At 47.7% G+C, this 15,218-nt stretch overlaps 1 protein-coding gene across 1 annotated transcript; it reads left to right on the top strand.

Annotated features, from left to right (window-relative positions):
• Positions 1 to 10,983: 10,983 nt before the first annotated feature.
• Positions 10,984 to 14,851, top strand: LOC147732808 (substance-P receptor-like). Its single transcript, XM_086954535.1, has 3 exons — positions 10,984 to 11,384; positions 14,460 to 14,569; positions 14,814 to 14,851. The coding sequence occupies exons 1-3, from the start codon at positions 10,984 to 10,986 to the stop codon at positions 14,849 to 14,851; spliced, it is 549 nt and encodes a 182-aa protein (XP_086810661.1).
• Positions 14,852 to 15,218: the final 367 nt, after the last annotated feature.

Below are 15,218 nucleotides of genomic sequence, written 5' to 3'. Positions count from 1 at the left end.
CTTGAAGGGGCGTGGCCTCGGTGCATGCCGGTAATGGCAGGCCGCAAGTGTTGTTTTCGCGAGGTCCACGGCAGAGTTAAAATCCGCTGCGCGGGTTGTTAAGGTGTAGGCTTCTGCCCCAGATGTCGGCAGAGAGTGAGGTGAGTTAAAAATGCAGTTTACACAAAATACGTGACTCTCAAGTGAATTTTAAAAGATAAGCAATTAACACTCCTGGCTTCCGCCTCAGGAGTAAAGGCTCTGATCTGGGGTAACCTGAAATGATACTACGGCAAGGTAGACGTGTTGACCATTTCAGAAAACCATAGACTCTAGTTAATTCTGTGTAGCATCATCATGTAAACACATTCACTACAAGTAGGTATTGCCCAAGTAGTGTATGTAAGTGATGCACACAGATGAAGTGCATTGTGCCAACAGTGCTTAATTGGTGAAATATTGAGTGTCAGGGCCTTTCGCAGGATGCCACTGCAGCTTGCACGGTCTATTGACCCTGCTAGCGCTGCCAATGACACTATCAGTACAAGTACTAACAAACCATCACACTCCTTTGACAAGCCAAATTATTCCAGGCTCCCAAAGCTATAAGCATAGCACAGATGGCGGGTATCATTCATATCTCATATACATTGAATTATTAAACACTGTTCTTGTGCTCATCTCAAATTTAGATAGACAGTGCCACCGTGTAGTGAACTGTCATTAGTGCGATATTGAGAATGAAGTGCAGACATTGCGCACCGGAAACAATCGGCTCAAATTAAGCAATGGTATCCAGATACTGCAAACATGGCTTACCTATATACTGCAACAATAATGCACCCTTATTCTGCAAGTATAACATACTTTCACATTGCCACCACAGCATGGCCGCACAATGCCACCACTTTACCCACTGGTTACGCAATCATCACGTACCTATAGTGTAATCTCGAGTGTGCTCACACACTGCAAGCATTGTGTACTCACAAACTGGAAACAAAGCTTGCCTAGGTACTGAAAGCATTGTGCGCCTAGATACCTCAAGTATAAAATATCACACCCTGGAGTACGCTCACACAATGCCACCGGTTTTCCTGCATACGGAAGGTCTATGCAACCATAGCACACCTTTACTGTAATCTGAGAGTAGCAGCAGACTGCAGGAATTGTGTGCACACACATTGCAAGTATCACATACACACTGCCTTCATACCCATGTAATGGCACCAGTTTGTCTGCAGACGGCAAGCCTATGTGTTAGACTTGGCATCTTTGGCGTGGTTTTCCCTGTCTTTTTGCCTCTGCCTCCTATTTTTTTGACGCTGTGCTGGATTTCGTTTTTGCTGGTTTAGATGCTTTGGGCACTTTGCCACTGCTGATCAGTGTCAAAGTGCAAGTGCTCCCTGTGTAAATTGTTATTGTAATTGGTTATCCATGATTGGCATATTTGTATCACCAAGAAGTCCCTAGTAAAGTGCACTGAGTATGCCAGGGCTGGTGATACAAATGCTACTGGTGGGCCTGCAGCACTGATTGTGCCACATACACGAATAGCCCTAAAATGGTGTCTCAGGCCTGCCACCGCAGTGCCTGTGTGCAGTCTGTGAAGTGCCATGTCCTCCTGGTTAGTGTCCCCACTAACTAGGCCTAACCCTTCCCTTTCTGTACACATTGGTCACCCCTATGGAAGGCCCAAGGTATTCCTTTGGGCAGGGTGCAGTGTATGTGAAAGGTAGAGCATGTACTAGTGCAGGTGACATGCTCTATTTGTGAATGACACCCATTTTCGTTTTTCACTATTGTAAGGCTACCTTGCCCATAGGCTATCATGGGGAATGCTGGCTACAGTGGCTACCAGCATATCTTCCCATAGGAGCAAGGTAGGACATAAAAGTCTGGTATCCCTGAACTCAGAATTTAATAACACATCTTTTAGGAAAGGTGTTTTTTAAATCCTGTTTTTGAGAACAGCACTTTTAGAAAGTAGCTATTTGACCTTTCTGTGTGCCTTGGCCTGTTTGTGAATTGACTGTCTGGTTTGTGAGTGACAGGGGCTGGGTGGCTCCCAGAGGCTGAGTGGGCCATCCCTGGGCTGAATAGCTCCATCTGCATCTAGAGTGGTGGGAGGGCGTAGCACCTGTGCCTGAATAGGGCTGTGCCTGCCTTGTACAATGCTGGCTCCACCTCCTGCTGGCCGGCTGACGACTCTGCCCCTCTCTCTGAAAGGAAAGAGGAAGCCAGGAAAACAAAGTGCTCAAGGAACACCCAGAACTGGTTTAGACCGGGCGCAGAGCCCTCCTGCACAAAGGGAACAAAGACCTTTAGGGGTATAAGTACAGGACCCCAGACTAATGAAAATTAGATCATCCTGGAATCAAGAAAGAACCTCTGCCAAGGAGAAAGCTGGAAGACTGAAGAAGGAAGACTGTCCTCCTATGTGCTTGTGGACTGACCTGCAGTTGCTTTGCTGCCAAGGAGAGGGGAAGGACTTTGCTTTGTGCGGTGTCCCCTTGCTTGAAGGAATCTCCAAGGGCCCGAGAAGAGCTGGCTCCCTGTCAAGAAGTCCCAGGAACAAAAGGACTTCACCCCCAGCTTCCCTGAACTCTACTGAGAGAGTTCTGTCCTTCCTAGAGTGCTTGGGCCAGTTGTGGCACCTCTGGAAGTTGTACCTATGTTGGGAAGCTGGAAATCAAGATACTGAAGACTTTCTGCAAAGTTTCACGCACCGCTCGCTTGCGGGGCGCATCCCCGTCAGTGAGAAGAAATTCCAGCCGCCGCGAACATCGAGATCGTCGCAGCGCCTGTTGCCACTGCAAGAACCAATGCATCCTTTGCTTGCGGAACGCATCGCTCCGGTGCAGGAAAAGTACCATCGCTGCAAACATTGTCGCAGTGCGTGTCGTCACTGGGTGAGATTGTCGCACCGTCTGCTTGTAGACGGCATCACGTTGCTGCGAGAGTCGTCGCAGAGCCATCGCATCGAGGAGCCCGAGAGCAGAATATCTGTGCCGCGCATCACTGCAGCACCTGAGATTGTTGCCGCACTGGAGATCATCGCATCGTACCTTTTGCGAGCCGCTTCCACTGAAACCTGCGCACCGGAATCCACACAAGGTATTGCATCCCTCCCCATACAGACCGGAGTCATCGCAACACGCCTGCTACGTCCAGCGGGGTTGTCGCATCGCCTCCCCCAGGTCTCAGGAGTGGCGCATCACTTGCTTTTCAACGCTGCAGCTTTCACTTGGAACTTTTTGTTGCATCTAAAGGTACTGTTGGCTAAAATGTGACGCAACTGTGGATTATTGTAACGCAACCTTAAAAACTCTTTTGAAACCATATTCTTGAACTGTGTATGTTGGATTTTTGTTGTTTTAGTCTTGTGTAGTTTAGATTAAATACCTTTATTTTTCTAAACTGTTGTGGAGTCAGTTAGTGGTGTTTTCACTGTGTTACTGTGAGTGTTGGTACAAATACTTTACACATTGCCTTTGATAATCCTGCATGCTCGTGCCAAGTTACCAAGGGGGTGAGCAGGGGTTATCTAAAGAGTGTATCCTTTTTACCCTGACTAGAAGCAAGGGTCCCTATTTGGACAGTGGTACCTACCTCTGCTAACTAGAGACCCCCAGATCTAACACTATGCAACCACCCATAGTATACTCAAAGCATATTCTGAGCATACCCATAGACCGCAAGCATTGTGTATCCATATACAGCAAGCAAGCCATTCCTGCATACTTCAAGCACATTCTACCTGTTGACTGCAAGTATAGTGTACCCACATGCTGTAAGCATAGCATATCCACATACTGCAAGCTTAGTGTATCCACATACTGCAAGCTTAGCGGACCCACATACTGCGAGCATAGCATACCCACAGACTGCAATCTTAGCAAACCCACAGACTGCAAGCATAGTATACCCACAGACTTCAATTATAGCGTACCCACATACTGCACACTTAACATACCCTCATACTGTAAGCAAAGCGTACCCACATACTGCAAACTTGCATACCCACATACTGCAAGCATAGCAATACCATATACTTCATTCAATCTTAGCATACCCACATTCTGTAAGCATAGTGTACCCACATACTGCAATCTTATCATTCCCACAGACTGCAAGCTTAGCGGACCCACATACTGCGGACCGCTCCACCATAATCCAATTGTATCTCTCAAAGGGACTGTGGCAATAAAGAGGAGGGTTTGGGGAACAGAGTCACCACCCACAATCTTTTTTTAAGACTTTTTTTATTTCAGTGCTCAGTTAACATTCCATGAAGGACACATCACACAGTATATCATCAATCAGTAAGCCACAAGTACAACGGTCACATCAAATATCACTTTTACTGATTCATCATAATAAAGTTATTTTAATTTCTCTATTCTGTATCTGATGTCCCTACTTACAGACCCCGGTATGCTTGTCAATCTCCCCATACCTTTTCCCATTTGAGTGAGCACCCTCTCCTCATATATATTGTATGTTCAGCTCGTCAGCACCAATCCAGATCTATTTTCTAGTCAGCCACTCTTGGCAGAGAGACCGCTCCCCAGCTGCTCGCTATTTTACGCTTTGCCACCATGGCAGCCAGTGCTAACCATAACTTTTACCACACACAATCTCACTCGCCAATGGGAAATTGACAAAGGCGGTGCCTGTAAAACCCTGCCACCATTATTCATCATCTCCCCCAAAGTAACAGAGAATACATATCTGAGGAACTACACCACCAGCACCCCAATGCACGTGGCTAAAGGTAATGTTCAGTAAACAAGAGGCATGGCACTGCAAGCTGCTTCCAAGTGAGGCCACTTTATCCAGGACATTGTGGTTCGCTCCACTTTCTGACAGTTGAAACAGGAAGTCTCCTAGCACTGTTCTCTTGACTGTCAGAGGCATTTGTTGTGCAAACAGTGCTGACACCACCAGAGACAGACAAGCAGACATACAGGTAGCACCTCCTAAGTGCAAAGCATGCATACATTCACCCAAACACACAAACCTCATGAGCAGCAACAGTAGGGCGCTGAGCCAGTGGCAATTACAAAACACAACAAGCATTTGTAATGCAATAGGTTTCGCATTATTCAAGTTTGAGCTATTGGCATTGCTAAATAATGCAACACCAATAGCTCAAACTTTAATAATGCAAGACGTATTGCATTGCAAACGCTTGTTATTCTTCCACTCAGCTTCTTACAAGGAGCTATTCAGTCAGATTGAGAATCTACAGAAATTTCAGATATAGAAGCATAATTAGTTGATGTGAAATTGTAATTTCTGATTTGGCCGAGACACTTACTGCTTTTTGCCATCTTTATGGGCATTTTCCTGAAAGGAACACCAATTTTGCCACATTTTTCTCAATGGTATCTTGAGAATGGTTGACATGCAACAGTCCTTGGGAATGCCATAATTGCTTAGATTGCCATGAAAGTATTGAAGCATTTTATGAGTGACTGTTTCAGAGGCATGGGCTATTTAGCAAACTTAGGTGAAAATTGTGATGTAAAATGCAACAACCAACCCCTTTTTAGGTTTCGCCTGTCGAAAGCTGCGCAAGCAGCGTTTCGCGCAGGCAAAATCTTTTGTTTTGCAGTATGGATGTTTGTCCCGCCTCTGTTTCCCATTGGCTAGCTCCATAAATGGAGGCTAGCCTTTGGAAAACAGAGTCGTCCGTCATTCTGCGAGGCGACTCGTGGGCGTTTCTGAGAATTTTTCGCATCCAGCCCCTTTTGTCACGTCAGTGCGACGGTGGGCGGGGTTCATTTTTTTGTTCCTCCAGGTTTCTTTTGGTCATTCTGCGACCGACCGCCGCCGGAGGAAGTCCATGTCCAGGTGAGTGCTGGCCGTTCCCGCCGCCCCCACTCTCGCTGTCCGTGCCTTCCCGCCCCCCCTCCCGCTGTCCTTGCTTTTCCCGCCCCCTCCTGCTGTCCGTGCCTTTCCCGCCCCCCTCCTGCTGTCTGTGCTTTTCCCGCACCCCCTCCCGCTGTCCGTGTGCCCGTTCCCTCCCCCCTCCAGCTGTCCGTATGCCTGTGTGCTCCTTCCCTCCCCCCTCCCGCTGTCCGTGTGCCCGTTCACACCCCCCTCCCGCTGTCCGTGTCTCCAGCCCCTTGTAAATGCTTGTTAAGCAGGGTGAACACATGTGCTAAAATAAAATTAACGCTGGTTGGAGTTATTACACGGCTCGCTTCTTGCAATGAATCCAGAGATGGAAAGGATACGTGTGTCGTGCTGCAGCCCCCACCTGCCTGAACTGTCTGAACTGTCACGGAAAAAAACATACTAATTCGAGAAACTTCCATTCAGGTCAGTAAATACCTCATTGGAAACATGATCGTGGCTTACTGGAGTGTGTGTGGGGGGGATGGGGACGATAGTTAATGTACATGCTATTACTGTCAATCAAATCCCTTGCGGTGCCTTTTTGTAGCTCCTCGCATATTTGGCCCCTCAGCGGTGTGCCGTTAATTGCCAAAGGTGCTTATAGTGGCTGCAGCGGTCCATGTGCGAGACTAGACCCAGCTTATTATGGGATCCAGTCCGCCTCTCTTATGGCAATTAGACAGTGCAGCAGCTGCCAGAAGCGAGGTGACTGGATCAGTGCTTATGCTCTTATTAGCGCCAAGTGCCAGCTCGCGGGCCAGGCCGCCGCCCAATCAGATCCTGGGATAAAACCAAGGAAGTGGGGGAGGGGAAGGGGGGCATATACATTTCTGTCAGAGCCCTGCATCTTCGCAGTGCTGTAAATGACTGTTTTTAAGATGATCCAACTTAGTTGTGCTCCTTTCACAGACAATGGAAAGTTGAAACACTGAACAGACCTGACTAAAAGGATGTAACCGAATGCAGGGCAAATTGCACACACAGGGCTTGAGTGACAAAAAGAATGGTACAGATGAACACTCTGGCTTCAATTTACCTCTGTTCCTGTTTCCAATTCACAATCCTTTCCAGGAATATCCCTGCAAACCTGCGACAGTTGCGTTTTCCAGGCTTACTTCTGGAAAATATGCCGAATATGGCATTATATTCACAGGACAAATCTGCATTGGAAAGCGCAAATGCCCTTGTACATTTAGGTTTTTTTCCTTCAATGAGGAAAACATTTTTCCAACATGGAAACCCCCTTCTTACACTGGTACTAAATTTGGGAGTGTTTAGGCTCCCTCCCTCGCTCCCTCCCACGTACTCGCACCTCCTGTTTAGCAACAGAATAGCAGATTCAGGTGGGGATGTGGGGGCAAATGAAGTGTCAACAGGATGGCCACTGCTCTGATGTATTCGGCCAGGACGTGACCGGATATCGCAGACGGGCCCCCCGTCTAGGATCACCAATATAAAAGGTGGATGAGGTTCAGGAAAAAGCCAAATGTGGCTTTGCCAGGGGCGCTGTCTGAGGAACCGACGCCCCTGTGTTCACGCTCACATTATGTGGGCAGAGGATTCAACTGTGCCAGCTTGAGCACTCCCCTGTATCAGCTTGTCTCCTGGGAATAGTACCCGGTGGCAAGATTTCGGCACAACAGAGTTGAGCTACCCGGTTCCATCATAATGCGGATCCCGTGGCATGGTCGGGCTTAGGCTAGAGTGATGCCGGCTAATTCTTTAGGAAAGAGCCTGCCCGCGACATTATGGGCTCAAAGAACTCTCCTCTTCCAATAATTCCGCCAGCCTAAGTCATCTTCCCTCCTTTTTAATATGAGCACAGGCCAGACCTAACCCCTGACAATGAGGTGTCCCTGGCAGGGCTCAAGCTGTGCCAGCCTGTCTATTAAGAATGAACACCCTCGAGCAACATACCGCTCTGAACATTGACGTCCTAGTTCGGGAACGTATTCTCTGTAAGGGTGCTCCACCTAGTGGCACAAAGAGAGCACAGCTATATAGGAACAATAACTAAATTGTTTTATTCATTTATAGAGCCCTGCTTGCTAGCACAGCATTGCAGCCTTGTAGCGCTGTAAATAACAGACGCAATAGCTTTGTGAAGTCTGTATTTAAGCTTGCTGTTCTCCTGAGGCACGGTCACCTCCTAAAAAAAAGACAAGCATTGGCATAGCCAATAGGTTTCGCTTTTGGGACCTTATAAGTATTTAGTTATGCAGCACAATATCCTTGCATGGCTAAACACTTATAAGGTCCCGAAGGCGAGACCTATTGGCTCATTGTTCACAGAGTTGGTCACTGGGCAGGGGGAGGGGTCTCCGTTGCTAGGTAATTAACTCAAGCTACCTTCATCCATGAATGGGTCATTAATAACAATCGAAGACTGTCAGCGACCGGCCCTGTCCAGCCCCCGGCAGCAACTGCCAGTCTGCCCCAGAGAGACGCTACTGTACCGCCTGCTCGCCACACACCCGTCACTGCTCCCAGTGGGATGGGTGAGGCCGTATGTAGCCCGGTGTAACATGAGCTGTGAGCCCTAGAGCCGCCAGTAGAGCTCCCGGGGATGTGGTATATCTAGTTTCCCTTTGGACACAAACCCTGTCATACCTCCAGCGCTGCGTGTCATGACACTTGCATGTATTCAGGCTGCGCATGCATGTATGTAGAGTGTGGGCTACCCGTCACTTCCGTGTACCCAGGCTGAGGGCACAGGGCTGCACAGGCTGTGTTCTCTTTTATGCCCCAGGTATTTGGGTGTCTGCTGTTTGTCCCAGGGCTGTGCACCGTGAATCCCCACGCAGCCCCGAGCGGTGGGTACCCGTCACTCAAATATACCCATTCCGTGGGTAATGCATGTAGAGCCTTTGCGTGGCTGTGTGTACCGCCCGTTGCCACATACACGGGCTAGGCACCGACATGTACATCCTGGTCTATAGGTCGTGAGTACCCATGATGTAGGCCCAGGAATGTACAATTTGAGAGACAAACGTGGGTACCTCCGCTTCTCGTGTACACTAGCCGATGACGCAGACATGTTCTGCAGGGTCCTATGTACCCGAGCTCTGCATGTACGCATGATGTTGGCCCAGGAACGTACAGCCTGAGATGAAGGAACATGGGGACTGCTGCTGTTCACGTGCACTGACTGAGGGCACGGTTGGTACAGGCAGTGCTGCTGTTAGCTCATGGTAACTATTCCCCACTAAACGTTACATCTTTGGCTAATTGGGTTCCGTTCTGATTACGTAATCTGTGTAATCTGACAATGTCATGGAACCTGTGACAAAGGCGAGTAGATGGCGTTAAGGACCTGTGGAATGTTGCCCTGCCTGCCTGCATCTCCAGCCTCTCTGCAGAGTTCCTGAACGGCACCTGTTCCCCCCCGCAGCATGCCTTCTGGCCTGGCTACCGGGGGAGCTGGTGGGGAGGACTCGGGCTGTGCCAGTCTGCCCGCATACCCCGCCGTGTGGGTGCGTTGGCAGCTGGCACCCGATAGGAATGTAGGAAGCTTGCACAGGCGGCAGCTGTCCATCCGTACGAACAGTCCCTGCTACGCCCCCGCCAAGCAGCCTTCTTCTTTCTCTCTGTATCTAGGCTTGGAGCCAGCTAGGGGCATCCTCTGCAGTGGGCAGTGCCAGTTTCGAAGGATGTTGGACATCGTTTGGGGGACTCGAGAGATATGTCCACTGTTGAGGTCGGCACGGCTAGGGCAAGGTCAGCCCCAAGGCAGGTGGTCTTCACCGCCCCGTTGGCGTCCCTCCTCCCGAGGTCTTGCGGATCTCCACAGGATCACACAGTCAGTGTGTGACACACACTTGAAACCTAATTATCGCCTATTTGAGATATCACGAGCACGTCTAAAAGCCTGTTATGCAGCTCTACAGACACTTCACTGCCTTTATCTCACTCAAGTGTTACAGCGCGGGACACCTCTTGAACCACCTGGGAGCCAGTGACGTGTCAGCGTGGAGATGTCAACCCCTCTCCCCCCCAGACTGAAACACACGCACGACACCGTGTCACTGGAGACGCTTTTCTCTATACACCCATGTGATCTTACTGCTACATTTAAATTATTGTTACTCTTTCGCGCCAACTGTTTCCAGCTGTCTAGCTCTCACTAACCCCCACTCCCCAAACTCTATCCCATTTACCAACCTCATGTTTTCTCACACCCGTTTATCTCCCTTCAGCACCTGTTTCTCCCTCACTTCACGCCCTTCTTCTTTTGATGGTGTTTACTGTCATTCTATCTCAGTTTTCTTCAAGTTCTTTCTTTTATTCAATCGTTCTTGCTCATCCCATGATCCCACCCTCATTTTCTGCCTCAATGCAGCCCTTTTTGCTCCGTTTCATCCACCTTGCTTTCTTTTTTTTTCTGTCCTGCATTGCTCTGATTTGTTATTTTCCACTCCTGTGTCGTTTTGTCCATATTTCCATCTTTCTATAATTAATTATCCCATGGATATTTTTGCTTTCTTTACTTCTCTTGGTGATCATTTTATCTTTATTGTGTCCGTTTCCATTCTTCCCAATATCTTCTTTTTGCCTCAATTTGACAATTTCCTCAGATTCGTTCAATCTGAATTTCATTTCTCGTTTTTTTTCTAGCATCCTTTACATTGAAATTTTCTTTCCTTTCCAACTCAACATTGCTTTCAATCTGCCCCTCTCCTAGTCTTTCTTTTCTTCAAAGTTCTTTTCTTCTATCTCCCCCTTCCATACCCATTTCTTTCCTCTACAATTTTCCTTTCCTTTTTCTGATTCCTCCCCTTATTTTTTTTCCTTTGACCTCTTATTTTCCATCTTCCTTACTTTACCCAATGCGCAATTTCACTTTCCAAGAGTTGCTAGCAGGTAAGCGGCATATTTTACTCCCGTTCCCGCCCCCCCTCCCACTGTGCGTGAGCCCGTCCCCACTCCCGCTGTCCATGTGCCCGTCCCCGCCCCCCTCCCGCTGTCTGTGTGCCCCTCCCGCTGTCCGTGTGCCCGTCCCCCCCTCCCGCTGTCCATGTGCCCATTTCCCCTCCCGCTGTCTGTGTGCCCGTCCCCCCCCTCTCGCTGTCCGTGAGCCCGTCCCCCCTCCCGCTGAGAATGGATAACCTCACGGTCTCAGAGTACGATTCTTACAATGTGACCCAGTCACCCGGAAACTCTTCTGAGGACATCCCCAACCCGTTTGTGCAGCCGGGCTGGCAGATCGCCCTCTGGGCAGTGGCGTACTCCATCATCGTCGTGGTTTCCGTGGTGGGCAACATCATTGTCATGTGGATCATTTTGGCCCACAAAAGGATGAGGACAGTGACCAACTACTTCCTGCTGAACCTGGCGTTCGCGGAGGCCTCCATGGCCGCCTTCAACACTGTCATCAACTTCACCTATAGAATCCACAACGATTGGTACTACGGCCTCTACTACTGCAAGTTCCACAACTTTTCCCCCATTTCGGCTGTCTTTGCCAGCATCTATTCCATGACCGCCATAGCCTTGGACAGGTGAGTGAGCAGCTGTTTTTTTGCACTTCACATTGCAGACTGATCTTCAGGTCTTGGTTCTTTCTATTGTGGTCAGATACAGGAATTTTGGTCCTGAGATATTGCGTGGCTTGCCTCAGATCACACGTTTGGTAAAGCGTGGATGCTGAGATTTTAAGCTCATGTCTCCTGGTTCTATAGTCTACACATTAACCCCTATATTTTGAGCAGGACCAAAGGAATTGTTTAATGGGGAAAGAACAGTGTGCAGTGGGCTGCCCGAATAAGGTGGCACGAAATGAACAGTATTACTTTGCCATTTTGTCATGTTAGCACTCGTCCATACTGTCTGGACAAAAGTTTTACCTCATTCAGCGACTAAATTGTGAACAGTGCCCATCCCCCCTCCCGCTGTCCGTGTGCCAGTCCCCCCTCTCGCTGTCCGTGAGCCCGTGCCCCCTCCCGCTGTCCGTGTGCCCGTCCCCCCTCCCGCTGTCCATGAGCCCATCCCCCCTTCCAGTTTCGAAATATATATGTTTGTGTCTTTCCTCTAACAACATCTCACAACTTCCACCCAATGTGCCAGTGCGCCTTATTTAAGTTATGGGATGTAAATGGCTCGGATACTGAGGCGGACCTGGTTCTTGTGATATAAAACCAAATAGAAATCAATAAAGAGCCCCTTTGGTCTCTCCCGTGAGCTACACTTGCTTTCCTTTGCTGCTCAGAGTGCACTCGGTCGGTCCCTCCACCAGCAGGGCGTGCACTGGAGTCACTGCACTTGCAGCTCTCCCTCGTGGTTGAGGACGCTGTGCTTGCTCTCCTGAGTGTGTGTGTGTGGCTTTGGGTGGGTGTGTGTGGCTTTGGGTGGGTGTGTGTGGCTCTGGGTGGATGTGTGTGGCTCTGGGTGGGTGGGTGTGGCTCTGGGTTTCTGTGTGTGTGGCTCTGGGTGTGTGTGTGTGGCTCTGGGTTTCTGTGTGTGGTTCTGGGTGTGTGTGTGGCTCTGTACGGCTCTGTATGTGGCTCTGTGTGTGTGTGTGGCTCTGTGTGTGTGTGTGGCTCTCTCTCTCTGTGTGGTGCTCTGTGTGTGTTTGTGGGGGGCTCTGTGTGTGTGGGTCTGTGTGTGTGTGTGGGTCTGTGTGTTTTTGTGTGGCATTTGCCAGATATTAAACTATTGGCATTGTAAATGACAATGCCATTTATTTACCTGTTTTCAAAACCAACACATAAATACAAATGTTGTCATTTACAATGCCAATCGCTCAAACTTTTCAAAAGTCGAAACCATTGCATTGTAAATGCTTGTTTGTACTTTTTTTCTGGTGTGAACCCTGCTAAATCTTCCTTGGGAAAAGTGGCCTCACTTTCTTCACTGGCTTCCACAATTCAGGCTAGGCATTACCCTCCACTACTTTTAAATTTCAGCAGTCAAAACAGCTGTAATATGGTAGATTTTGCTCTATTTACTTGATAATGGTGGCAGTGACTCACAAAACAGCATTTGAAAAATCCCAGGACCCTTTTTGCAGTTGCAAAAGGGCAGATCGCCAGTTTGCGAGCTCAAAAAAGGGTTGTACATCTAGCCCCGTATGTGCTTGGTGTTTGCATCTTGGAGATGTATTTGAGAAATCTAAAGCAGTGATGGCAAAACACAAAGAAGCAGAACCTTGTTTGATTGAAACAGCAGTCCTAATGTCAGCCATCGCTAAGCCAGGTCACCTGTGTCGCAGCAGGAAGTAATTTTCTTTTTTCAAGGTATTAAGTCAATAAAAAAAGCTGAATTGGGAGGCATAAAATGGTAGGTTTATTTTAGAATTAATGGGTAAGACAGAGGGAGGCTACAGTGCTGAGAAATCAAGACTGAAATGGAATACCGAGGGCCTCCTTCTGAGTAGCTCGTTAGTTGTCCTGCATCCTGTTTTGCGTGCTGTAATTACTGTTACCAAGGGGCGCTGTATTCAAGTAGCGTTCCAAGTTTATAGTTCAGTAGGGCAAGTGGCTGCGTTGCATTGCGTGAAGGGGAGAAAGCTGAAGAGTACATCTACTAAGATGTGGTGTTCTTCAGATCTCTCCCTGCACAGCACACTATGTACAGCCTAGCACCAACAAAGACATCTTTGTACCATTGTGCAAGGGTATATGCGTTACACTCAGAATTGTTTTTGTGCAGGAAGGGGCAAATTCTTAAAACAATCTAAACACAGAAGCATATTCCTCTTTCCATGTTAGCTGTAGAATGTGGCAACCATAGCAAGAGGGAATCACAAAGACAAATAAATAAATTTCTCCTTGACACGTCCATTAAACTGACTTTGCATGGTTTAGTAAATGCCAAAAAGGATTTCGCGTAGTGGCTGCACCATAAAAATGACACAACTCCAAGCAAAGCCTTAGGGCCTCATTTATGAAAAGTGACGCATAGCTGCGTGAAAACAGTGATGTGTCACTTTTCATTGCGCCCTCCTTGGGACATGCTGTATGCGTCATATTTACAGTATGACGCATCATGTTTCAAGGAGTTACTGATACGTCAGTATTTCTGACGTATCTGTAGATGCAAAAAATGACACATTGCTGGAGTGTGTCACAAAAGTGACGCAACCCCAGCAAAGTGTCCTTTCACATGGGACAAGCCCCATGTGAAAGGGCTTGCGTCAGTTTTACACCTGCTGTGAGGCATGTGTAAGATATTGGCGCAATGGCATCCTAGAAGTGACGCAGTGAAATCTCATAGATTTCACTGCGTCACTTCTAGGAGGCTTACTTGCATGGGTACGCCCTCAGCATACTTTATACCTGACGCAGGTATAATGTAGCGCAGGGGTTTACAAAGTGACGCATCTGCTTAGATGCATCACTTTGTAAATAGAACGCAACAGGGGGCACTTTTTACTCTGCCATTGCGTCACAAAAAGTGACGCAACAGCAGCGCAAAACTGATGCATGGCCTCATAAATAAGGCCCTAGTAAACCTGCACCTAACTCTGCCACGTTTGACCTTGTAAAACTCACGCTGGGAAAACCCTACTGCGGGTGGTCCTTATCAGACATCTTGGAATCCTGATTCAGTTATAAACATTTGTGGCTTTGTCCTAGGCAGCATGTTTATATCGAAGGACAAAATGAACAGGAAAAAGGACCACCGTTGAAACTGTATGTTCTATCTGTATTTGAAGATGTCCGCTTGTGGCACATTTTCACTAAAGGTGAGAGATGTTTCTTTTTTTTCCCAATATCCATTTGGCCCTCTGCGTGTCAAAAAAACTTCCAACCAAAAAAGCGAATGAAAAATTGGTGAAAAATATTGTAATGAAAAATATTGTAATTGATTATGCGTATTTGTAATGCGCTGGATGATGGTTAACCTCTTATGGTGCTCTAGCCCCGAGCAGGTGCATTTTTAATATAAAATACAAAGCCCTGATACAAATTTTAAATTTTCATTTGTAGATGAACTTCAATTGAAAGCTACGTTGTACACGTTTTAGACTAATGTCCTCGAAGGCTGAGTGGAACTACTAATTCAAGGTGGTCCCCATGGACCGTGTAATCTCCTTCGCTGGCTGCAGAGCATTACAAGCTACTCTCCTTTGCCGGGTAAAGATGGTTTGTACAAGTAGTTGCTTTCCTCTGCGCGAATGTTGAACAATCTCCAACCTGAAATATAAAACAAAAGCACATCACCTCAAAAATTAATGGAAAGCTTTTTGTCAATTTATTACATTGTGTAATCTGTGTTCCTTCTTCTAGTATGACATACATAAAATATGATTCTTTTCAGTTGCCCAGCAATGTTGGTTAGGCCTGTTTTCAATTATTGGCTGTGGAGAAAATCAATATAGATGCTTTTTACTT

This window comes from Lissotriton vulgaris, chromosome 2_1, assembly GCF_964263255.1.
Source record: "Lissotriton vulgaris chromosome 2_1, aLisVul1.2, whole genome shotgun sequence".
Lineage (NCBI taxonomy): Eukaryota > Metazoa > Chordata > Amphibia > Caudata > Salamandridae > Lissotriton > Lissotriton vulgaris.
This window is presented reverse-complemented; position numbering and strand designations above follow the sequence as displayed.

Coding starts and splice junctions, on each gene's coding strand:
- LOC147732808 (XM_086954535.1), top strand. CDS start 10,984: ATGGATAACCTCACGGTCTCAGAGTACGATTCTTACAATGTGACCCAG. Junction 11,385..14,459: donor ACCGCCATAGCCTTGGACAG/GTGAGTGAGCAG, acceptor GCTTTGTCCTAG/GCAGCATGTTTATATCGAAG. Junction 14,570..14,813: donor GTGGCACATTTTCACTAAAG/GTGAGAGATGTT, acceptor TTTCATTTGTAG/ATGAACTTCAATTGAAAGCT.